Source organism: Acanthopagrus latus, chromosome 15, assembly GCF_904848185.1.
Source record: "Acanthopagrus latus isolate v.2019 chromosome 15, fAcaLat1.1, whole genome shotgun sequence".
NCBI lineage: Eukaryota > Metazoa > Chordata > Actinopteri > Spariformes > Sparidae > Acanthopagrus > Acanthopagrus latus.
This window is the reverse complement of record NC_051053.1, coordinates 4,469,281-4,495,549: the sequence shown is the minus strand read 5'-3', so window position 1 is coordinate 4,495,549 and position 26,269 is coordinate 4,469,281. Positions and strand designations below refer to the sequence as shown.

At 41.3% G+C, this 26,269-nt stretch overlaps 2 protein-coding genes across 3 annotated transcripts in view; one reads left to right on the top strand and one right to left on the bottom strand.

The window, feature by feature from the left end:
- pcsk2 (proprotein convertase subtilisin/kexin type 2) overlaps positions 1–7,977 on the top strand; it is a 30,408-nt gene extending 22,431 nt beyond the window's left edge. For both annotated transcript variants that reach the window (XM_037124663.1, XM_037124664.1), the window contains 3 exons: positions 111–211; positions 2,078–2,305; positions 6,968–7,977. In XM_037124663.1, the coding sequence (XP_036980558.1) occupies positions 111–211; positions 2,078–2,305; positions 6,968–7,457 (819 nt within the window). In that variant the 3' untranslated portion in view covers positions 7,458–7,977. The remainder of the gene's footprint in view (positions 1–110; positions 212–2,077; positions 2,306–6,967) is intronic.
- Positions 7,978–10,182: 2,205 nt separating this feature from the next.
- Positions 10,183–20,443, bottom strand: LOC119033988 (filensin). The gene is made up of 8 exons (XM_037124662.1): positions 20,070–20,443; positions 18,645–18,705; positions 18,129–18,224; positions 16,074–16,166; positions 14,512–14,625; positions 13,023–13,243; positions 11,981–12,072; positions 10,183–11,735 (listed from the first exon to the last, which is right to left on the bottom strand). Exons 1-8 carry the CDS (start codon positions 20,441–20,443, stop codon positions 10,735–10,737), a joined length of 2,052 nt encoding a protein of 683 aa, XP_036980557.1. The 3' UTR covers positions 10,183–10,734.
- Positions 20,444–26,269: the final 5,826 nt, after the last annotated feature.

Genomic DNA, 26,269 nt, shown 5'->3' with positions numbered 1-26,269 from the left:
CGAAACAAAACATTTAGCCCCCCGCCCCCCCCCAACTAAAACCATTTCCATACGGTGCCTTATAAAAAACATTATTTTTCTGTCTCTCTCGTGTGAATTGGTTATTTCAGGCCACCACAGATCTGTATGGGAACTGCACACTGCGTCACTCTGGCACATCAGCAGCAGCTCCAGAGGCAGCCGGCGTCTTTGCTCTGGCTCTTGAGGCTAAGTATGTACTCTCCTGCTCCTTCAGTTAAATGTATTATTTAATTAGACGGACTCTCTATATAAAACATTATTATATAAAGATATTAAGTTATTGCTGGTGATGATTGTGATAATTTCGATATGCTTCAGCATTAGATTCGGATAATCGTTGACTTGAAGGATTGCTGTTATTGATGAGCTGCTATTTCTTTCCAAGTAAAGCCTTAAGCTTTTACACTGCACAGAAGTCTTTGTACTTTGTCAGTACTTCCCTCTTATTTTCTCTGTGTCTGAACTCCATAAAAGAACAAATCATTTCTCCACTTTGCACAGAATTGCTTATTTGTCCTGAACAAAAAAAGGAAAACATCTCTTATTCTGTCACCCACAAGGCACAGACTCAATGTGCTAGTGCCAATAACACAAATCGTATTACGATCAGAACTCTTTATCTCTCAGTACAAAGCGAAAAACATAAAATGTGTGTTCTGTTTAAACGGGCTCAGTGCTTATGTTTTATTTATGCATGTAGCAGAGACACTGTGCTGAATGGTGAAAAGCACTGCAGTGCTTGGTTATCTGAACCTGCTGAAAATGTTATGTAGGCTATTTGTGAAACCAAAGCTTCTGTTATTGATGATTACCAGTAAACCTGTAATCAGGCCGTATCAACACTGATGGAAGAGTTGCAGTTTGTTTTATAAGCCTGTGAATTCCGAACAGATTGTTCCTTGTGGATCAGAAAATAACTGAGAACATATGCTACTTAAGTAAACCCACCCACATATAATTAAACAAGTATGACAAATCTAAAACCTGGAGAATTACTGCTTCTCAAAATCCCAGAGGAAAGCCGTTCCCTCTCCCTCAGATGCTTCATTTCTCACATTAAAGGCTGACGAGATTCTCCTGCCATTAACTGACACCAGCTAGCAGAGCTGAGTAAAGAAATACTGTTTGCTTTGCACACACAATAATGATGTTGCTGTAGGGCGGAGCAGATACTCACACCGTCCGGCGGCAAATAAGCCACGAGGCTGTTAGTACGAGTGCGCGGCCTTTTTACTGCCCAAACACACTTGAATCATGCGATGGCAGGAGTCGGTGAGTCAGCCAGGGCAAATCTGTCACTACACAGGGCCAAGATAATGGAGGAAGACACAAACAAAGACAACAATCTGCCTCAACACTGACAAACTATGATCTTTAGATATTTGATTTAAACCAAACCATGAATCAGAAATGTTTGACTATGATAACACTTCATCATCACTGAAATTTGTAAATGGTGAGCGGTTGTTTGGTGTAAAGTTGCAACTGATGTTTACACACTTGAATGAATTACTTCATGAATGGTTAATAATGTTTGTTAAAAGGGAAATAACTGTCAAATAGTATATATTTAACATTATTATTATTATTGTTATTGTGACGTAAACCTTGATTATTTGCATTAAACTGTTAAGTAGCTTTGTAGTCCGGTCCTTGAATGAAGTGTTAGTTAATGGATAATAAGTCCTTTGGCATTCTGTTGATGTTAGTTCTTCATTTAATGTTTTGAACTAAAATTCCTAAATATATCACCTTTAAGCTGTTAATAGTAAATAAGTGTCTAATACTGTACAGTCTGACAGTAGACATGTTTTTAAGTTAATATAACACTTACATAGTCTTATTTAACATATGATAAAGTTGATAGGCACTTCATAAGTTACTTACAATACGTATTACAAGGACCTTCACACAAAGTGTTACGGAATGTTCAATCATTTCCTGCCTATTTTATTCCGCTTTCTTACAACCCTTTTTTTTCCCTCCGTCACTTTGTTCTTCCATTATCCTCCTTCCTCTGTCCTCTGTACGCTGCGGACTGTTTTTCTACCCCCAGCCCTAACCTGACATGGAGAGACATGCAGCATCTGTCAGTTCTGACCTCCAAGAGGAACCAGCTCCATGACGAAGTCCACCAGTGGAGGAGAAATGGCGTGGGCCTTGAGTTCAACCACCTGTTTGGCTACGGTGTGCTGGACGCTGGGGGCATGGTGAAAATGGCCAAGGACTGGAAAACGGTGCCTGAACGTTTCCACTGTGTAGCCGGATCCATTCAGGAGACCCAGTGAGTCACATCTCTGCCTTTAGTTTTAGTTTTTTTACACCGGGCATACTGCATGCTACATGTGCTCACTACACATTCGATGGTTACAAAAATGATGTTGGAAGGAAAACACTGCTGAGCACAAGAGACACACTCATCTAATTACTGGGAATCCCAATGACGCCTAATTCAATAAAACATCTGCGATGGGAGTGTCCACTTCATAACTGGGGAGATGAGCTGCTCAGCCTGTCTCATGGTCCTGTAGATTTGTAATGACACAGACTGATATCCTAACGTCTGATTGTTGATTAATGTATTACTCTCCTGACATCTGAATTGGATTTCTCTGTGATACATTATGCCAGACACCTGAAACATTGAGTGCTGTCTTGTTTTGATTGGATGTGTAACTCCAATCTAAGAGACTTTTCAGTCTGATTAAAAAAAAAAAAAAAGATGAATTAATTTAGTGTGCCTCGAACTCAAGAGCTGCACATGGTACTTCATTTGGATGTTTGAAAAATGACGTATGTACAGAGTTTTTCTCCAAACAGAGAATTAAGATATTCTTTTAATTACACATACATATTTGAATAGATAAGAAATAAGAAAAACACTGTTGCTCAGTGTGATACAATCAATGATTTGGCTCCTGCGGCCTTACATGGTCTGATGTTAACATTAGCTTCTGGTGGCAAATCTTAACTAATTTGACCAAACTTAAGGAAACTTATGCTGGATGTATGATGGAAATTACTGAGTCAGGTCACTGACTTGATAACTCCTATAACATAGTTTTACATTGGTTTAGAATTTTAGAGAAATGCTAAGAGATAGTGGCAGAGAGTCTAACAATTTGTAGCGATTTACATGTGTAAGTCATGTTTTTACTGGCCATATGTGAGCAGATTGCTAAATCACACCTTACCCATCTCTCTTAGTTGCCCATACAAGCCTGTGGACGAATTTCTTGAAGTTTGTTAAATGCTGACTGTAGATTTGTTTGTGAAGGACTCAGAATTTCTAATACAGACAAAGGATGTACCTCATCCCTGTGAAAAAATTTGAAAAAAAAAAATCCTCCCCTATTCGAAATTTTGAATAGGGGAGGAGGAAGATGTAATAGAATTTTCAATGAGGTAATTGAACTTGCGAGAAAGCCATATCGGACACAATGATCCTTTATCTCTGCCCTCAATCTTTCAGAATCAGCTGTAGTTAAGGCATCTGTCTTATGATCTTATCCTCCCTGTGTCTACCCACTTTGAGAATCTTCCCTTGCGTCACCTTATCTTCTTCCCTTCATCTCCTTCCATCCTCCATCCTTGTCATCCGTTCCTCTCACTCTCACTCTCACCTCCTCTTCCTCTTTTTCGCCTGTCCCCCTCTGCGCGCCTCACTACTGTTCTGCCATCCATCCATCTATCATACCCTGAGGCTTTGAGCTCCCGTGTGTGATGCCTGCTGGTTTCCTGTGGCAAGCGCTCTTATTTGCTCTGATTAGAGCACAACAAATGGTCCAGCGTGGCGTGTCCTGGAAACCCTGTCAATTAGCCTGACTGACAGCAAGGAAGGGATTCCACATTGGCAGAGACGTTTGTGTTCTAACCCTGAGCTTTCACGTGCATTGGGATGGTGTCCATGTGTAAGTGAAGATAAAAAAAAGCAGACTGAAAACAGTTTTTTTTTTTTGCCACAATCAAAACCTCCAGCTCTTTATTTTATCTCTAATCAGTGCTCCACAGGCAGTGCAGTCACGACAACATGGTGTGTGTGTGTGTGTGTGTGTGTGTGTGTGTGTGTGTGTCTCTCTCTTTGCCAGATAAAAAAAAGGAGCATCCCTTAAGAGTCACGCAGCTTTTGTGGCATCCCTTAGGTCATCATGTGCAAATTGTGAAGAAGGCTGGCCTTCTCATGCAGTGTGATTGTGACTTTTGACATTCCCTGACATGGACACACCTTAAATATCTTGAAGTTTAACTGCTTGTAAAGCTGCTGGTTTCATTGGCAAAACGCTATCTGTCTTTTCCAAGCTGTTTTTGTGATGTGTGTGTTTACTGTTTCCGCAGCAGCACCACAGGGCTTCTGCTCACAGCTATTGTGGTAGAGATACAATTACAACAAGCCCACCTCTGACAATAGCGTATTGCTGTAGAAAAGCAATAAACACCAACATAGCCGTGCTCACAGTCACAAACACACTGCTCAGCATTGATCTGATAGCTGCTCTGGCTGGCTGTGGCTTACTTAGCTGGAGGAGAGCTTCTCATTATCAGATGAGCTGGCACGCAGTGCCCCACTGTGCGATGGGTTTGTTTAAACCTCCACTGGTCCTGCCCTTCAGAGGCTTCCCTGTCCCTGCTCTATGACCGACTGCTGTAATTACTTTTCAACTGCTGCACACAAAATCATTCTGGGGGTCAAAAGTGAGATCTGAACATGGATTTAGATCTAGTCGTATTTGAGGTCGCTGATAGTCTTGCCCATGCCCAAGACAAAGGCTACTCAGCAGATTATTTTCAAGGAGACTTATTCAGATTTTTTTTCCCCTTTCCGTCAGTGTGTTACTTGTGCATGTAAAAGGTCCTGAAAGTTAAAAAGCCCTACGTCAGTTTCTGTGAGAGAAAAGAGTGGTGTTTTCTCCCACAGAAACGTCTATAGTGCTTCGTATGTAGTCCTCCCTTTAATTCCCTGACTTCTTGACATCACACTATTTGTCAGCATGTCACACAGGTGCCTATATTCTTGGTAGAATTGAAGTTAACTGGAGGGTGAAAACATTACGGACCCCCTGGCTCAGGTGCGCCCAAAATGAAATTATGAACCTGAAAATGAGCATAATATGTGTCCTTCAATGGTTGGAGTTTATTTAAAGGCCCCTTCGCACCCTCCCATGGCCAAGAGCTTAAGGGATAACTGACCAAAGACAGCTAGACTTATACATGAAGGAGGTGAGAGACTAAGGGGAAGGCAGGCAGCAAGTGGCAACAGCCTTCAATAGTGCCTGGGCAGCTGCCACACATGTGCCGCATGCCCCACCGGATGAGCCATCAAGGCTCCTCACAGTCAAGCATTCAAACAAAATATTAATAATGATAACACATAATTAGTAATGACACAGTATCACTACTGGAAAAGAAGATTGAATAAAAAGTAAATTGTCAGTGTGAAAGTTGTCTTTTTGCACAGAACAAGAGTCGTGTTGTTAATGTGGAAAAGTGTTTAATATCTGGTTTTGTCAGATTTCTCACCATGCATTTGAGGGTGTAACTCACTGTGAAACTCCCCACTGTGAATTGTTCTGTTTTTTCTGGGAATCGTTATTTGCTTTATCAGCCCTTAGATGCTCACCACTGCCCTCTGTGCTCCTTATTCCATTAATCATTTTTCAAACTGAACGCACTTCCACACGTCTCGCTGGCTGACTCACTCGCTGTGTCTTGTCCGTGTATCCCCCTCACCTACACCCACCCCTACCAGAGTTCCCGCCGCCTGCAGTGCAGCCTCGGCCTCTAATAATGTTATTAAGCCTCCTCATAGCCTTTGGCCACCACCCATGCCCTGCTGCGTTCTCACTCTTTTCTTTCCATCACCTAAAGAGATGGGAACAGCAGTGTGTCTTCCCACCCACAAAGCAGGAACAAAAGCAAGACCAGCCGCCTTATACACTGTGTTCTGAACAAACCCATTGTGACAAAAAGAAGAAGCATCTCTTCATGCACTGAAATGGAGCTCAAATTCAGAGGTGGTCGAATGTATGACATGTCATACATATAGTTTATCATAAAAGGGCCTCAGATGTACAAGTTGGCTGTATAATAAGCACCACAGATGGAGAGGCCTTACTACATATTGCTTATGGCAAAAATACTGTTTGTAATTGACAATTTAATTTTTTAAAAGTGTCAAACATTTGCAGTTTGCTGCCACTCACATTTTGATTTTTTATATCTGCTTTGGCCTGTTCAATGCCTTTCAAACCATCAGTTTTGGAGAAATTGCCATTGTAGTTTTTGACTATTTAGAAATATGTATTTTCTAGCTTGAATGACCTCTATTATTATCTTTTATTGAAAAATGAATTAATAAATTAGCTAATTATGAATATCATCATCGGTTGCAGCCGCTGTATATTGTAATAGCACTCAAGGGAGCAAAGTGGTGGTGAAGAAGGTGCTGCTGTAACAATAATGTTGACAAAATGATCTCTAGTAATGATCTCTATTTTTGGTTTTGTTCTTCAGATTCGTGTGACACCTGTCTGGGTAAATGAATGATTACTAATTCTGGCTGAAACCACGATAAATCACTTTAAAATGGGGGCAACGAGAACATTATGTGAAATGTGTGTGGCACCAAATGTGAAAGGTGGCCAAATAGCAGAGTATTTCATTCCCTCCACTTGAACTAAATTACACGGTAAAGTAAGCAGACACGACAATCATCACTGCTGTGGTGCGATGAGGGTGCGGGTTCAAAAAGAGGGTTGATTCTCTGTCAGGGTTGGATGATTCTGTAGTGAAAGTAGGTCAAGTGCTGCTTTTACTGGGGCGTTCAAAGGAAAGGACTGATAGTGCTGTAGACAGACTGAAAGATTTGACTTCTTTTTACTCGACTTTTGCTAGGATTTTATTCAGTTTTTTCAGTTTTAACTCATTCGACCTGTTTCCCTTTCTCCAGTAAAATCCAGTCTGGCAACAAGCTGGTGCTGGCCATCAACTCTGAAGCCTGCCAGGGGAAGGACAACTTTGTCCGCTACCTGGAGCATGTCCAGGCGGTGGTCACCGTCAACGCCAGCCGCCGCGGCGACCTCAACATCAACATGACCTCCCCCATGGGCACAAAGTCCATCCTGCTGAGCCGAAGGCCCCGCGACGACGACTCCAAGGTGGGCTTCGACAAGTGGCCCTTCATGACAACCCACACCTGGGGTGAAGACCCCCGAGGGACCTGGGTCCTGGAGGTGGGCTTTCAGGGCGAGGAACCACAGCGTGGAGTCCTGAAGGAGTGGACTCTCATGCTGCACGGAACACAAAGTGCCCCTTACATAGACCAGATAGTGCGTGATTATCAGTCCAAACTTGCAATGTCCAAAAAGGAGGAGCTGGAGGAGGAGCTGGATGAGGCTGTAGAGAGAAGTCTGAAGAGCTTGTTGAGTAAAAACAACTAAAATCCCATCTGCATGTTACCAACTCCTCCACTTCCTCTTATCTCTGCAGTCTCGCTCTATCCTTCTCTAAATCCCACAGCATCTCCTCAGTTCTACTCACTTGCTCCCTTTTGTCTACCTCTCTTCCCTCCTCACTCTGCTTTTTGTTATCAAGTGTTTCAATTAGCCCCCAACCTTCAATGAATGTTTCTTGTAATCCAATCATGAATAAAAGTGTAACCTTTAATCATCTGTTCTGCATAAAGAAAGCAAAGTATATCGACAGAATTTTTACACTCAACAGAATTGTACATAGACCAAATATATAGTCCACTCTTTCATGCTCTTCTTGCTTTAACTGTCCTGCACCACCTCCTCTGCCAACTGTTGTACAGTTTGTGACTGTAAATGATTTTCTGTGTCATTCTACTTAAAGTTTAATATCTTGCAAACAGAGCAGTGATACTTCTTTCTGTTTATATTTTTATGTGACATGCAGAGTTTATATAAACATTGAAAGAAATATGTGAGTCATTTTGCAGCCTGTGGTCCTCAGTTCATATTTCATAATCGTTGACATACATCATAATAAATCTACTCAGCTGTTTATTAAAGCACTTGAGTGATTTGCAACACACGACTGAACGTGCCGCGTAAATAACATGCAATTGTTGTTCGATACCCAAAACATGTCAAAGGAAGTACAACGACAGAGAATGTGGAGTGAGATTTTCTCTGTCTAAAAATATGTATTCTGGAAAGTGGAGCACAAGCAGCATCCCGGTGGCCCAGCAATCAGCCCCATCCATATCCAGTTTCAATCCCCCCCCATGTTTCTGTCATTCTGTACTGTGCTGTCCAATAAAGGAAAAAATGCCCCCTGAAAAGTGGAGCCTGAGCTGCTTATGCCAAGGTACTCTTCACTTATGAGACACATACTGTTGTGAGAGGTGCTACAAGTTATACGCAAATCTGTGAAACATGTTAGATATAAATCTGTAAAACATGTACAGAATGCTGACTGAATTCCAAGCAAAGCCTGCTGCTGCCTGGCTGGATTTGTCAGGAAATATACTAGACCTTTTTATTATCAGAGAAGCACAATGATTACTGCTTTTTAGGAAACAGAATGCAACATGTTTTATGCAAATTAGTTTTTCTCAATATCATAAACATGGGAGACTACCGATGATCTAACCCAGATATCACTTGCTCAAAAGCAACTAAAGTGATATTTTAAAATGAAATAAGTGTCAAATAGCTCTATATTCCAACATTAAATACTATGATAGAGTGTTTGGTCAGTTACCTCCTGACATGAAAATGTTCCCTGTATTCGTGCCTACTTTGTCCAATCAGGACAGAGATTTCCATAAAGAGGCGGTGCTTTCCTGTGATTACTGCAACGCATTCATGTGGGACATAGATGATGATGATGACATTCCCTTTAGCTCTTTGGAGGATTCTGGCATCTTCCACCTTGTTTTGGTGCAACAGCCCACGACTTTACCATTACCATCAGTCGCATTGCTCTTATCAGCATTTCCGGAGGTAACAGGCAGCTGTTTTCAGGAACAGCCTCCAAAAACTGACAGAGAAACTAGCTGCTGAACAAAGTGAAACATTTAGCCAGATACTGCTTGCTAGGCAGATGTGGACATAAAAGTAGAGTTAAAGGATAAGTTCAGCTAAAAATGAACATTTCACAGCAAAACAGCATTGCAGCATTCTCCTAAACAACTGAAGTAGTTGGGGATAAAATGGCTCCATGCAGCTCATATTGTGTAATCGGAGTTTCCAGATCCACGAGATCCCAGGTTGTAAGTAACGTATTTTCTAATCAATGATATTTGCTGTAAAGCGTAACAAAAATGTATTTCCATTGGCATGGAGGTGAGGAGATAATGACTGAACATTCACTTTTGGGTAAACGTTTCCTGGATAACACTTCAGCATTCCTAATAATGCTAATGTCACTTTGTATTGCTGGATGTGTCAAAAAGTGACTCACTGCCATATCAACTTAAAAGGATAAAATATACAGTGTAAGTCAATTTTTTACAGCCTGCTTCTGCTGCCCCCAATTAGACAGAAATTAAGTTAATGCAGGATTAACAACAGAGAAGGGAAAAATTAGTAATTGACTGTTTGACAAAAATCTATTTGTCAAACAGTCTTAATGTAACAATAGACCAGAAACTTGCAATGATTATCATTGATTATTATTATTTCCACCAGCCTCTCATTTGTCTAAATATAATGATTCTGTTGTTTCATTCAATATTTTATTCGCTTTAGACTTTCAACATTCAGAAATACTTTGTTGCTTACTGCAAGTCAGGTCCAGTGTCTTATTTTTCCTTACAAATCCCTTTCTGTTGCTCATATCGTTGTCCATATTAGATATCGTCTTTTTTGTTTTTCTGGCTTCACTCATTCTCCTCTTACTATTCTCCCATCTCTTCTGGAGACGGATTGGCTCATACTAAAGTCAATGCAGAGAACACTGTGGTCTACCCAAAACCACATTAAAAAAAAGAACAAGTTGCCTGTGGATGCTGCAGCACTTAGACCGCCTATACCAGAGTGAGGTTGTGAAAGACACTGTGACAACCATCTGTTAACTGTTCTGTAAACCAAAAATATTGATGCCGTTTTGAAAGCTAAGGATTAATTAAACTGTAATATGTGTAGAGTTATTTGTGTGTGTGGTAATGGTCTGACTAAAAGGAAACACAACAAGGTGTCAATGTTTGAATCTTCTTTATTATTCAATATATCAAAGCAAATTAATACACAGCAAATTGTGCTGAGGGCAGGCAATGGCATCTAATTGAACCAATGAGCTCAAAGGGGAAAGATGGAGTTCTAAGACCTGGTTCAGAGGGTGGCACAACTTCTCAGTTTTTATTTCTTTTTTTGTATATTTTTCTGGTGGCACGTAGCTTTGGTTTTCATTGTCCCAAGTTTTCAGACAGTAAAGGACTCGTAGCATGAGCATGGGTGTTAAGTCGAACAACAACAGCAGTACTTATGGTACCAGCACAACGTATTCTGGACGCAAGACCAGAGACTGCAAGCAAATGGAAGAGCATTGAATATCAGAGCAGGAATGTGTAGTTGGTCTTAAAGCATGGTTGGTCTCAGAGACAGAAACATTTTCTTATTACAGCAGTTTGAGAAACAGTGGTATTTATGTAGTCTGTTACCAACATCTGTAGCGTCTTCTTCTTAGTGGACCTGAACCATGTACGACCCTAGTAGAGTTGACAGATTCTTCATGTCAGGTGACGTGGTTTCAATGTTTCTTCTTGCTGGACTTCTCGATCATGGTCTCCACCACCATGGAAGTCTCCTCGTAACCCTTGACCTTGTGGTCATTGGAGAACTTCTCCACAGACTCCACCACCTCCACCTTCTCGTAGCTCATGGCATCTGGGCTGAAGCTGCTGGAGCTGGTGCTGGTGCTGGTGCTGGAGCTGGAGCTGGAGCTGGTGCTGGCACCACGGGGTGCAGGCTTCGGAGTGGGTCCACTTGGACCATTGTCGTTCCTGTTTTTCTTCGGAAGATCTTTGGGGTCGGAGCTTGGGCCAGAGTGAGGAGGGGCTGGGCTTGGATCTTTAGGGTGAGGTTGAGGCTCCCCAGCCTTTTGCTTACCTTTACCTCCATTGCTGTCTTTACCCCTCCCACCCTTATTATCATCATTTCCTCCTCCACCATTAGAAGGCCTGGTGGGACTAAGGGGCCTTGGGCCTACAAAGGGCTGAGGAGGCTGAGGAGGCTGAGGAGGTGGAGGAGTGGGTGTTCTGCGTCCATAAATGTCATAGGGAGGCATCATTCCATCTCTGATAGTGACAAAGATATGGCCAGCCGATGGTGTGGAGGTACAGAAGCAGGGATCCGGATAGCTGCCCTCACCGGTGACAAGGACATAGCGACCCTTGGTGTAGAAGTCAGCGATTGGCTCCGGCTTCTTGTACTTCCTCATTCTGTCTCTGACGATGTTACAGAGAGTGTCGAAGGCCTTGCTGATCTGAGCTCCGTCTGGGACGTCCTGTGGAGACACTCCAGTGAGAACAGGTCTTTGCTCTTTTCTCTTCACGCTCTCCTCCTGCACTTCCTCGGGGGTAACCTTTGTTTCATCATCTGGAGCCTCTCCAGCGGCTCCCCCATTTCTGTCCTCCTGGCTGCTGTCCATCACATCTTTTGGGGTCAGCTCTTTTTTCTTCAGGACCTTCTTGGCCAGAATCTTCTGGCGGGGCTTGATGCTGGTGATATCTTGGATAGCCTGGGTGATATCTGGACACAAACGAGGTCATAAGTCAAATTACTGGTAAACTAAGGAAATAAAAAATTATGGAAGCACTGATGCACTTAAATGGGGTAATGCTATTGCTTTGACAGGTCAGGAGCTTCTTAAGTAGTGAACAGACTGAATCTCTAAGAGAGAGTGTAGGTGTCTTTACAATGGCAGCTAATTGTTATGTGCCCTTCATAGTGATTCTCAATGCAAGCCAGCTGTGATGTGCTTGAGGTGCCCTTACCTCTCCCCCTGCTTGATGCAGTGGGTGTGTGAGTGTAGTGGTAATTAGTTGTGAACAGGGTGATGGGAGTGCCAATTATCGCAGAATTCAACCTGCAAGAGAGAAAGCAGTGAGATGTCACGCATGCATATATGCAAGCCATATGCAGCTCTGCTATGCCATGCAGGGAAATCTGGTGAGAGAATTTATTTTCATTGTTCAAAACAGGAAACCAACGAAAACTAAGCACAAATGTGACCAATCTGACATGGAAAAACTCCCAGTCCACTAGTTGTCATGGCGGCTCAGTAGAGGAAAAGATCTGTTGTCACACAGTGCCATCTGCTGGCTGGATGTACACTCTACATTATTTCAGAACAGAATGAGGCAGACCTTACCTACAGCTAAAGTTACATAACTCGCTGTTCAGTCATTTATTCAATCATTTTTCTTTTCATTCATACATTCATTCATTCAGGTAAAGGTGGTTTCATGAGGTTAGAATGCTAAATTCAGTTGACATGTCTGTAACAGACTTCGTCATCAACACTTATTTCTTTAAACTCTGTTGAGTAATTGAGTTATTGCGTTTGAAACAAAAATTCTTACATAAAGCTGCTAATTGGTACTCATTTAATTAAAAAAATGCTTGTAAAGAGGCACCAAATGATCCTCTTGAACCTCTTGCATGTGTGAAGACAGTCATGAAACAGCGTATAACCCTTCATGTAGGGAGATAGGATTTAAACAAAACACACCTGAACAGTTTGATAAATACCTAAAACATTTTTGGGTGGCTAGTCAAATATTCTTGTGCGGTTTGAATCTGGACTCAAATGTTAATTTCATGATTAAACTCATTTATCTTGGTCAGAATTTGGTCATGTACAAGTATTATGTGTTACTTTTACATCAAAATAGGATTTTCTAAGGTTCTACATGACTGTTTTTCAGCAACTATTTAATCCTTTAGTTTCTCTTTATCTTACACCTAACCTGACTGAAGTAAACAGAGAGTGAATATCTGTCTAAGTGTGTCGGCGCCCAGGGGTAAGCAGTCTACCTGTTGTCTTCGTTCTCGATGATCCTCTTGTACCTCTCCAGCTCATTCTCAAGAGACGTCTGGTACATGGCCAGGTGGCGACATTCACTGGTAAACTTCTCCAGGGACCTCTCAGCTTCCTCAATCTCCTTTCGCAGAGATTCAATTTTCTCGTTGTACATCTGGATCTCGTCATCATAACTCTCCTGTGTGTTTTTGATGCTTTGCTCCAGCCCTGAAGTCTGAACAGGAGAGAGGCACAGATTAAATATCAAGCTCCTTGAGGACGTCATTAATAATAACGCTTATTATGTGACGCCAATGAAAGTGAGAAGTCAAGAGAAAGTATACAAAGAAAGAATGAAGGCTTTTATTTGAGCCCAACACAGGGGTATTGTTCAGTAGTTCATGTAAAGATTATGCAAATTAAAAAAATGTGTTTTCAGACAAAAAACGCAGTAATAAATTGAGGAAAATGAACTGAATTTGATCACAACATATCCCTTTGTAAGTTTCTATAGGGTCCAAATAAATGGCAGATATATGATTCACAACATAAGCAGAGTAAAGAGCATCATTTCTGCACAGAGGATAGGTATGTCTTTCGTCCAAACCTGTGGGTACCAGGTGGAGAAACACTCTGGGAATTAATGCAATTTCTAAATTTGATTGATTGTATTCCCATTAAACTAAAGCAATTCTTTCACTGAACCAACAACCACCCAACTGTCATAAGGTGGTCAAGGCTGACATCTAGTGGCACTTGTGCAGCATCAAGCTATCAGCACAGGCTGCAGGGTGCAGGTCTATTTAATGTCTTGCTCAGTCAGGAAGTGATTAATCTTTAATCAATACCTAAAACCAAAGGAAAATGATACTGCCCCTTAAAGATCATTTGGAAGCATATATAAACCTAGAAACATGATTATCACTTGAAACAGAAACATTAAATGATAATATTATGTAGTTTGTATGTTCACTAATTAACAAGTCAGTCTGAGCAGGTTAGGTATAAAAAAGACTCACCACAGCCAATGTTTTTTCTCAGAATTTTAGCAAAAAAATTTGGCTGATTAATTTTGGGACAATGAATGAATTGCCAATTTTAATAATAATTCAATTGCTTGAGTCATTTTCACGAAAAAGAATCCCCACACTTCACTACAGCTACTAATATGTGAACATTTTTTCTGATGTATAGTCCTAAAAGTGAAATTAAATTAGATAGAGCAATGTGACAATGTCTCCCCCGGACTCTGGGAAAACATGATTATACTCATTTCCTGACATTTTTTAAACTGATTTGTTAATCAATGAATGGTCAGAATAATCTGCAGATTAATGAAGAATGAAAATAGATGTTGGATTAAGCTCTTCAAAATTGAATTGACAGTTTGAGTGATGACACTAGCTGACAACGAAGAACAGGATACTGCACTGGCTTGGTGGTAAAAACACTGCACGTAATGAACATAAAGCCTCCTGTCGTCTTGGCGACGGTGTGACCCACCTCAGCTTGTAGACGTTGCTTCTGAGCCTGCAGCTGACAGAGAGCACTCTTATATTCCTCCAGCTGAGTCTGCAGCCCCGGCACTTTCCTCTGGGCCAGCAGCTTCTCCTGCTCCTTTACACATTGAGGGACAAAATCAGTAGGAACATGCAGATAACATGAAGCTTACACCAAACATAGTTGGAGCTTTAGTTCTTGGAGATCTACGGTGATTAGTCAGAGTTGTAAAAAAGCACCCAAGAATCACACTTAAGTAAGAATAAATGTATGTATATACTATGTACTATGGGTTGACCAATTATAATACTTGGCTATTACTGGATCCAATATCCTTAACGTTACAAATTATGTTTTTGGTTTGTTTCTTTGTTTTGTATTTATTGTTTGTTTTTTTTTCAAACCAGACTGCTGTTAAAATCAGTTAATTCCAAAATCTGCTACTTTGGCTACTCTTACTGATAACTATTTTCCTCCCAAATATGGGATGGAAGTACAAACTACCAGAAAATGGAAATGCCCAAGTGAAGTACAAATACCTTAAAAATTGCACGTAAGCACAATTAGTGATGGGTGGTACTTAAGTAGTGACGGTTTCCAACATTTCAAATATATATATATATATATTTTTTGGCAAGTCTGACAGACTACTTGTCACAATTTCCTAACATCAATAAAGTTAGGCAAGGCTATAAACACATGTTTATCATTCTGGGACTTCACAGTTATAGTTTTCATTCAAATCCACCCCAAAATAAAACACTAGAGGGGTGTGTGAAGCAGTCAGTGTAGGTAAGGGTGATACGAGGGGTGTTCAGTTGGTCGAGATCTGCAAGCACATCGCTAGATCTCACTAAATCCTACATAATACATAATAAATCCTCCTCTCAATTGTATGCATGAGTGACCATAATCATCTACTTAAATGAGGGGCAACAATACAAACATCACTGACCAGATATTCTTCTCATATACCACTGGCCTCAAGAGACGACTGCATCACCGATTCCCTCCCCACTGAACTTTTTAACTTATTTTCACTGAATTTCAGCTTTACACTACAGCAGCCAAGAGCTGTGGCCCTCTGTCACTACCCGCTGAGGTTTAACTCGACCAATTAAACAGTTTCTGCGTCCAGAGCAGCTCTGCTTCTGTTTGTACAAATGAGACCCCAATCTGCAACACAAATGGCACTGTGGTCACAGGATTAGCATGCACAGCCATTCTTCCTGGCACTTGCTTTATTATGTGTCCTGACACTCTCAAACTGCAGGCGTGTCCATGTGTGCCTCGGTCTGTTTTTTGTCTCTGTCTTTTGCACACATAGAAACGCAAACGCAGGCACACACAACCAAATGGACTCAGAAGCCTGTGACCTCATCAACCCCAGACACGTAGCCAGGGCTGACAAACATGCAAACACCATCTTCTCCCCTGGGGACTGCAGCCCCCCCCCCCCCCCACACCTCCACACACACACACACACACACACACACACACACACACACACACACACACACACACACACACACACACACACAAGGTGACAACATTAGTGACCTCACCTCAGAGATGCCCACTGACACATTGGGAACAAGGGGCAGTGTCTGGTTGATTTGCTGCAGTATGTTAACATAGGTCTGAATCTCCGCTAGGTTCTGTGGAGAGTAAATGTAACACAAAACGAAAGTATGAAACACAACAAAAAAAACTAGAAACATCCTTAAGCTTCTCCATGTTGCAAACTTTATAAAACCCTTTATCTAGTCAGCTCACAAATCTCTTTTTCCTGCTGAAAAAAAGCTTACATTTCTCAGAAATACGTTGATAAATGATGTGGTATTTCTTTACAGCAAAGATTTATACAAATGGATTTTTTCTTTTAAAAATCCATTTGTACAACTGTGATCTCAGACCAGTAATAAAGATGATCTATACTGCTCTCTCTTGAGGATTGCTTCAAAGCTCATGACCACAAGTCCAATATTCATGTGAGATGACTCCCTATTCTTTGCCACATAATATAGTAACAGCAGCTCCTTTTGAAAAGCTATATCAGTATTGCAGAGTCACGGATTCATCATAAAACAGCATTGTGTGAATTTCTTTTGAAAAAATAGCATTTCTATGGACATTTTGTGTGATGGATTAAGTCACAGTTTCATATACCTCTGTTTCCGCTTTTATCAGCATTATTTTTTTCAGTTTTTGTCTTTTGTCTGTTCTTTCCTGCCACATGCCAGTACTGGCGAGGAGGAGTGTTACCTTTTCTCCACAATAATTGTATTAGCAGCATTCTAATTGTACACATATCGACTAGATCGGTTGAGGGCTTTGGCAGAAGAGACAAAACTCCTCCTGGGTATTTCTGCTCTAAGAATAACCGTTTTACAGAATATGCTAATAATTACACTCTGACAGTATTTTCAACTCCCCAAGAAATCAGATTAATATACTAATTATGTGCAATTGCAAATTTGTTTCAAGAGAATCTTAACGCCACCAATTTTTTTTTCTTTTTGTCAAAATAGTGAGGAAACTTTTTTACACAATGTATCCGCAAAACACTGGCTGATACCATAGATACCACAGCCACTCAAAGCATGTTAGCAAAAACAAACTTCTTTGAGTCATGAGACAGGACAGTTTTGCTTTGCTAAAAGTTAAGTAAAACCTCAACCAACATACATGTTGTTGCCTACTCTCATGTTGCACTTGGGTGTGAGCCTGTCCTCATCAGAAAAAAAAAAAAAAAATGACGGTAAAAAATGAAAGCAGTTAGTTTTGACCCATATTCACGTGTTGTTAGGTTAGGGTTAGGGTTAGGGCTGTACTTATTATTAAACTTCGAAGGAGGAAGTGAGGAGTAGTAGTATAAAGAGTGGGACGACTTTACATGGAGGAAGTCAGGGATTCAGATTTGGGTTAAACAAGCATGGAGAACGAGAAGTCAGCAGTGAGTTCTTTATTAATATTAACATATTAACGTAACCTAACATAGGTGTGTTTGTATAGGAAGTTCCAGAAGTAACTTGGTCATTTTAACCAACCACAATGCTTTGCTAGACCTAACCAAGTACCTTGAGTGCTGCTGTCGTGTTGTGGGAGACTATCTATCTATTCAGTCGTTTGGATATGAGCATGTGTTGCAAATTTTAGTATCCACTGTCAAAGTCCGGAAGCCACTGAACAATACCTGAGAAGCAATGTTTCCCTAGAATTGTGGGCTTTCATACAGAAAAGCACATACAGTGCAATGAAATCACATATATAGTTAGTAGAAGGCACGGATGATACAGATAAAATGTGAATGCCATGAAAGCAGATAATCCAAAAGACAGAACATGTCCTGGATTTTAAAAGAAACCGTCTTTGCTACAAAGAAATGTCACGTCATTTATCTATATATAGATATTTTTGTGTGTTGTCTGTATTTATGTGTTGCTGAGAAACAAGCCTTTTTTCAGAGAACTCATTGAATTTTAATGGCTTTCTAAATCTTTTTTGTGTGACTATGTTTAAAGCTTGGCTAATGTAGGAGTTATCTGAGAGATTTCCCACGTGCTAATTTAGTTGCCTCTTAAGCTGAATTGAATAATTTAGCGTTAACACCCCCTGACCTTCTTGTGTCTATCTCTGGTGGAGTTGATGTCGTCCTGCAGGAACTGTGATTGGATCTGGTACTCCAGGTTTCTCAGCAGAGCACTGTCAGCCTCCTGTGAGAGGAGAGGAGAGGAGAGGAGAGGAGAGGAGAGGAGAGGAGAGGAGAGGAGAGGAGAGGAGAGGAGAGGAGAGGAGAGGAGAGGAGAGGAGATAGGGGACCCAGGGGTGAATAAATTGGAATGCACAGAGTGAGGTGTATTGAGTTCAGCAAAAGGAACCTTTTTGCTACAAACTGCAGTCAAACTGTTCAATCATGCAGAAGAATCTCCAGTTTTCAATCCACAGTCATATACTGCCGATCTTAAATCATTTCAACTTTCTGTGCTGTGTTCAATCAAAGTCAACTGTGTTAGATTATGAAGCCTGTCTTTGGGTAAAGCTGCTGTACTTCTTCAGTTAAAAAGAAAAATTCATATATTGTATAGTAATCTCATCCTATTTTACGTAGTTGTCATCTGTTATCCATACAGTACCTTGTTTAACTGTTCCAGTGTTCCCCGGAGCTGTTCTTGATAATCACACTCATTTCTGTATCTGGAACAAAAAAATAAATAAAAAAAAATCTCAGTTAAGTATTCAAATAAAGCAGGGAGAGGTACAACACGGCATTATTATAATACATTATATCATTACGTGGTGCAGGAAGACAAACCTCACATTTGAGCCTTATTTCGTATTTTCGAGAGAGAGGACAGATAGTCAAAATTCTCTTTCCTGTGTTTCCTGAAGCACAACACCTCTGTGTTTGGAACATGTCAGAGCTGTAAATGGAAACTACTCATGGTGATATTTCTCTCATCACCCAGCCGTTTCAGCCAGTGTCGATCAATATTTTTCTCAACACCTCAGTAATCTAGTGAGGCTTCCTCGCATGCACACAGCTGATTGCCATATATATTAAAAGGTTGGTTCACTTGAAAAAAAAGAATAAAAAAAACATTAACTGGAGACGATTTAGTTTTATTGCCCGCATTTTGAGAGATTCAGAGATTCCTGTCACCACATCAATATGGAATTTAATTTGTTCTGCTTTACAGCACTGGTTACTTCTGGTAGTTCACAGACCTCAGTGTGTTCTGTGGATCACCCAGAATAGCGTGGAGACTCTCCGGGCAAGAAATGTTGCTTGTGGTGAAATGTGTCATATGCTACCTGGCATTCATGTGAGCGTTACAAATTATAGTTCATTTGTATCCACTGATATTAATTTTGGTTTTGGCTTTTTTTCTTCTTCTGTGTTTTGGGTGAACTGACCCTTTAATTAATTTGGGTGAACTGACCCTTTGTTTCAACTCAATGCCTGTGGTTTCAGGTTTTATGTGCGGAATTACACAAAAATGTCTGAATGGATTTCCACAAAACCTAGATGGATAATGCGTCTCAAACTTCAATAGACCCCTTTGACTTTTGGAGTGGATCTAGGAATTTTATTTCCCTTTTTTTTTAACATCGCGAGGATGGATGTTTTTTGACATTTTTGTTAAATTCTCAGGGAATAACAAATGGATCTTGATGAAAAAATCAGCCGTATTTAGGTGGCTGGTTTCTAGGATTCGGTGCAGATCACAATAAAAAACTGGATTATTTGGATTACAATGACTTAAAGGAGACTGTGTGGCCTTGGCGGAGGTATGCGCTCTACCGAGTTATAAAGTCCAAACATACTTCGGTATCAATGTGCTCCTTTTTTCAGTGCTTTTCATGATTATATGATTGTAAGGTGGTACATTTGACTTTAAATCATTTCATCCATTCAGACAGTGACTATCTATTCATTTTTAGTTTCCAATATTATCTAAGAAGTATCACTTGCTTGCATTTTACATTTTTTGAAAAACAGCTCCTGAAAATTTGACCTTTGACACACAGGTAAGCCCAACCACTGCCCACTCTCTTACTTGCTGGTGAATTCATCCAGCATGCGGCAAGCATCTCTCAGCTCTCGCTCCAGCTTGGAGTGGTCAGAGGACAGCTCTCGAATGCGCTGCCTGTTGACATCAATCTGCTCCGTGAAGGCTTCCTGTAGACCGCTGGCCTCTTCCATCCGCTGCAGTGTCTCCAGCTGCTTGCGGAACACGGCGTTGCGCTGCTCCAGGACTCGTGCCCTGTTGATGTAGCGGGCAAAGCGACTGTTGAGCTCCTGGAGGCTTTCCCAGCCCTGGATGGCTGAGATGCCTGCGGAGGACTCAGAGTCGTCAGGTTCCTCGTCGAAGACATCTGAGCGCTCGTACTTTTCCTTGCGCACCTCGCGCAGGTAGCTGGTCTTGAACATGGTGGTAGGCTTCTCTCCCGTGGGTTGGTGGTATCCCCGGAGTGCTCGGTCCCCTTCCGCACCTTTATTGTGTGAAAACTCGGGTGCTCACCCTTGGCTGTCTCATGCTAGACTAAACGCTGCCCAGGACTGGCCCGTGGCGAAATAGCCCCCAAAACCTCCCCCTGGATGTGGCCACGCATGCTGCGAGCCTGGGGCCTTCCAGAGTGTATTGTTGCCTTTGTGGCAGAGATTAGAAAAGCCATGCAGATGATGACAAAGCAGAACCACAAAAACAAACAATTGGCTGGCCCGGGAAAGCACTGGGCCTGTCATGCACCATTATTTTGGTTCTTAGTCAGCTGCTTTCTAGATCCCTGTTTGATGTGGCAGATTGGATGGCAGCCCACTGCAGGACAGAGGGGAAACTTCGACCAGCGCAGTTTGTGTGGACTGTGGAGAACTACTCTTGCCAGAAGTGACACCACACTGGGGGGAAAGAAAAGGTTGTTTTTTTTGTTTACAACTGGATACTAATTGTGTTTCATTTGACGATCTCTAAAACACCCCACAAAACAACCGTAATTACAATTGCTTTCATGGTTGCTGATAAGCAGCAGGCAGGCCAGCTTTGGAAACTGTGCCGGATGCTCAATAGTTGTTTTTGTCTGAGAATTAGTTATGCACACAACATGCACGACACAAAATAACGCTAAAAACAGGAGCAAAATTTGAGCGAGCAACCTGGGGCATAGCCCTGATCAAATTATTTGATCGGAGTTTCAGTCTTCATTTCTGCACATTATGTTCTTTGTTTTATTGGAAAATGTCAAAGAGAAGATTTTTACATGCGGAGTGTGTGGCGATGTTTGTGTTTTGCTGGGAAGACAGCTCTGAATCAGAAATGTCTCAGCACTGTTGTCTCCCTCAGTTTGGTTTTACCCACCATCTCTACCTTCATACATTTATTTCTCTTTTGTATTACCACTTGCGCACCTCCGAAGACATTTGGTGACGATGACGACAAGAGATGGGAATGGGAAAATGAGGCTTGCTCTCTCCAGGCTTCTGGTACACGGTCAGTGAACGTATCCTTCCAGACGGATCTAGCATGCTGTCCATAACACAGCTGAATGAAACACATGTCAAATGGCTTTACATCAGCATTTCAGCATATTTTAGCATGAGCGCAGTCCATGGCTCAAGGGGAGATGGACAACTGAGCTGCTGCATGGAAATGAGGCCAGTACTCCAAAGAAATCTTGAAGAAAAGTAACACTATATAGGTAATCTCTCATTCCAGCAACAGATCTCTGCTTTTTGTTCATGTTCACAGTTATTTGATCGACGGCCTAAAATCTAATTAATGAGCACGTATATGAAAGATGAAGCCACAGAAGTTCCAGTTTCACAAATGTATGGTTCACAATATCTTCCTGTTGTTTTAAAATTCAGTACTCATCAATTTCCCCGAGTGTTACTGAGATCAGGACGTTCCCTCTAACTAATCAGCGGTTTCTCCAAGGACCAGAACTCTGTGCCTGTGCGCATCTCAAGTATGAATGCAGGTATCTGTTTCAGTTCACAGCATACTGATGATTTTTTTTTTTTTTTTTTTTACAAATCTGTCTCTCATTGTGCCTGTGTTTTACAGGTTGGGAAACCAAAAGCACCAGTATTGAATGAGTTCGCAACGAGACTTGAAAACTGACATTCTTAAAAAATCAAAAAAGCTAAAAATGTTGACTCCCTGTGTGTAAAATTACCTGGATGTTCTGCATAGCTTATGCATTGTGTGGCCCAGACCATGCACCCTGGTGGTGCAGCTCCTCTAGACTTTTCAAACATTATCAGACAGAATAGGTCAAATTCTGAAAGTGAAATGAGTCATTTGGGGTTGTGATGCTCAATAAAATCTATCCACCGCTTAACAGCCACTTCTTTTAAAATATAAGCTTATGTGTGTTGATGTTGCACTCAGAGACTACATGGGGCGCACAATGACACCAAACACCAATTTCAATATAATGTTGCTTTAACTTCCATGAAATTAAAACACAATGCGAAAGGGTCAAAGTGGAAGATAAAAACACGGACTCTAGCCTCTATCCAGAGTGACAGATCACAGTGGAAGCAATTGAAGGGTAGCTGCTGCCAACAGCATGTCTTGTTTTCTCATCTATTTTACTCTAAATGGGGTCATAACTTTCACAATAATCATCACGCTGCACTGAATTGGACTTGAAACTAGTTGAAACAGTTGTTGTGAAACTTTCCTGGGACAATAAATCAAATGGAGGCAGAGTCATTTTCTCATAGGCTTCTGTACAAATGGACTTTATTTTGCAACCAGTGGAGTTGCTCCCTGCCAGGCTTTGGAGTGAATGCAAGTTTAGCTAACTTATGCACTGGTTTCTCTTTTCAGACCTGGACGCTATATCCACTTCCTTCATACAGTCTGTGCGTGTCCTCTTTCAAACATAATGAATTGTATTGTGACGGCCAGAAGGAAATGCGCTGTGACAAGGGCACCTCTATCCTGCGGACAGTCAGGTTCATGAACAATGTGTATTTTCCCTTGGGGCCCACAAGTAGATTCATGCACTCCTGTGTCCCACAGAAACACGTAAATCCAGCTGGATAGTCTAGAGTTGGCTGCCACACAACTGTGTTCACATTAAGAGAGAAATAATGAACAAATGATGAAGAAATACAGAGAAACACAAGTGAGCACCAGTTAGTGTGGCCGGGTGAGTCAGTGTCCCGAGCAGAGGCAACATTTGGCTAAAACAGATCACCTCTGTTCAGATTTAAACCTCACACATATATTTGTATGGATTCTGTTTCGCTGCTGCTTATTCCTCCGTAACATCGTCACCAATAAAGTACCTCACCCTCTCCCCCCATCTGCAGAGACCATAGATAAAACCTCTCGTGTATATTCTTATTCCGTCTGTATTCTTTGGTTACGAGTGGCAGTAAATCAGAGGCCTTGGTGAGATTAGAGAGCTGTCCAGTGTTGGAAATAAAAGCCAAGCCTTCATCCTGCTGGTCATGCCTCCCGGACTACAGTGACAGACAAGCCCGATGAAGTAGCCCCTCAACGGATATAAAAACAAATATGAACATGCAAGTCACTCCTCTAATCTCTATGAGCTTAAGGGGATAGAGAGAGGAAAGCAACTTGTTTCCTCTCCCATTTCCATCGTAGAAGACAAAAGAATATGCCTGCTGCTTCACTTGATGCTATTATCCGTTATTATATTTAAACTGCCCTACATCTGCCAGTCCACTGCGCTCATTGTGAGACAACATAAAAAGACATCTTGCTGCTATTGACAGTTGATTGTCAGAGGCGATACAAGAGCAGTGGTAGCTTTCACAAGCTTCACAATAAGGAATTGATCCTAAAAAGTCATCAGCGCTGCTGTCTGTGCCACCTTATCTGCTGTTCAGGATGGTTGAACAGAGATATAGTGATGACAGCTTTCTGCACGCCAAGAAAGAAATCAGATTAAATCAGTCTTGCCGATTATAATATTGCATTTTCAATACTGCAGTTCATCCTCAACCCACTCAATGCAATGACAGGATTGTTGAAATTTAAAAAGATTTCTGAAACAGAGATGTTTTTTAGCACGGAAAATGAGCTTTGTGTTTATCATGAGAAAAAGCAATTCCTGAACCATTCTGAGATTGATCGCTTTCCCCGGAGCTACTGTGCAATCAGCGCCCGGTGTAAATGATAACACTAAGAGGGATTACAGTCCTACACCAAGTAAATGGAGTAAACACTTACATGACACCCTATTCACAATAGATTGTGATTCTCTGCTGTGCCTGGGAGATGATGATGGATTGGTGATGATGAGCTTTAAGCAACATTAGCATCACATGAGAACTAAAGACATTCAAATTGAGACTCTTAAATCGAGGTTGAAAACCTAACCACTGGGACTGTTAGACTGCATTTGAATTAGCATCACTCTAGATATTGTGGTGGAAATTTCTGTCAATAAAAGAGTAAAGTCAGATCTGTCTTTTCGGTAAGTTTAATCCAACCATCTGCAGATGGACTCACCACACAGTCAAATTTATGAGCTGAGTGAATGAGCCCCGAGTAAAGGAGTGTTCACAATTTATACACAGATATCAACAAGGTCAGGGGAAGAGACAAGCACTCTCAGTGCCAGCAGTGATTAAGCTACACACATACGTACATACAGCTATCCCAAGGCGACTTTCTGAGTTTTGGCTGGTTCGTGACTCTATTACAATCATATAAGGCAGAGGTTAGGTGTTCATACATTTGATTCAACAAAATAGTTCAAAATTCATCAACCCATAATGAAAAGGAATTTTTCCATCACAATATTTAGGTCACCGCCTTACATTAGAGGATCATTACATATACAACAATTGGATATTATTTCCAAAGAATAAGAAGAAAGAAAGGAATTAATGAATAAGAAGAATCATATGAAAGACTAGAAAGCTTCCACCGTGTGTGGTGTGGCATTTTTTGTTTCTCGAGTGTGTGTGTGTGTGTGTGTGTGTGTGTGTGTGTGTGTGTGTGTGTGTGTGTGTGTGTGTGTGTGTGTGTGCGTGTGTGTGTGTGTTCGTGGGTGTGGCTTGCCAGTTCCTGCTGCAGCAGAGAGTCACACCTGTGAGTCATCATCAGCTCATCACCTCCTGCTGATCTCTCCCCCACTCCAGTGCCGGATTGTCCCGACTTGTTCGGTGACACTCCAGCATAATCTCAACTGTAGTAGCTCATGTTTTTGATCTAGAGTTTAGCTCTTTCATGTTTTCGTTTGACACCTGCCTTGCCTTGCCTTGTCAAGCTCACCTGTGAATCCTCCACCTTTCTGGAGACCCAGTTTGACAGCTACCACTGTGTCTTGTCTCAGCCAGCTCTCCTGCCTGAGCTCTTTGTCTTTGTCTCATTCCCTCATTGTGTAGATAAACCTTTTTACTCAACACATACGCTTGTACCTCTGCTTCTGGGTCCAACCGAACCTCACAAAAGCAGAGTATCCTGAAGTCATTTTCATCGCTATGATGCCTTACGCAAAAGTCTGTGGATTAGAGGATAGGTTCACCAGAAAAACAACATTAATCATTATCAACTCAGACATTATTTACACCCTCGATCTCTTGCACCCACTCGAAGTGCATTAGCCTAGCAGCTAAAGTGAAGAATTAAGCTCATAAAAGGGTTTATAACAAGTCCCCATCTACTTCAGTTTAGGAGAATTCGTTAACGTTGTATAGCTGTGAAGCTCCAGAAATATTTCGTGGAGTACAAAACTTCATGTGACTGACCTCTGCTGTGGGGGTGAGTAGATAATGACTGACTTTTCATTTTTGGGTGAACTCATCCTTTAAGTCAGTTATTAGTTGAAAACAAAGTGACAAAGACAACATTTCAGCCGTCGCTCATCACTGCGGAAAGCACTGGGGACATTTTATACTCTCACATATCATTTATGAGATAACACAACCAAATATTTTTGACCGTCTAAAAGCTGAAAAACAATTCAGCAAAACAATTTACCCCAAAATAAAACAAATCATTTGATTGTGGCCTACTAACGACAAAAGCTGACTGAGGTCGGGCCTAATAAATTAGCTGCAGCTGGCTTTACCCTAATAATGTGTTATGTAAAATGTCACTTTATTTTAGATTGCCTTCATGGGACTAAAAGGCTTTTAAAAACATGTTAATTTACCACAGTCTTGTACAGCTGCCATTTAGCCGACAACCTTTTGAACCTTTTGCCGTTTACGGTGTAATATGTGTTACGACAAATGTACGAAAGCTAATTACCAGTGTCTTTGATAAAG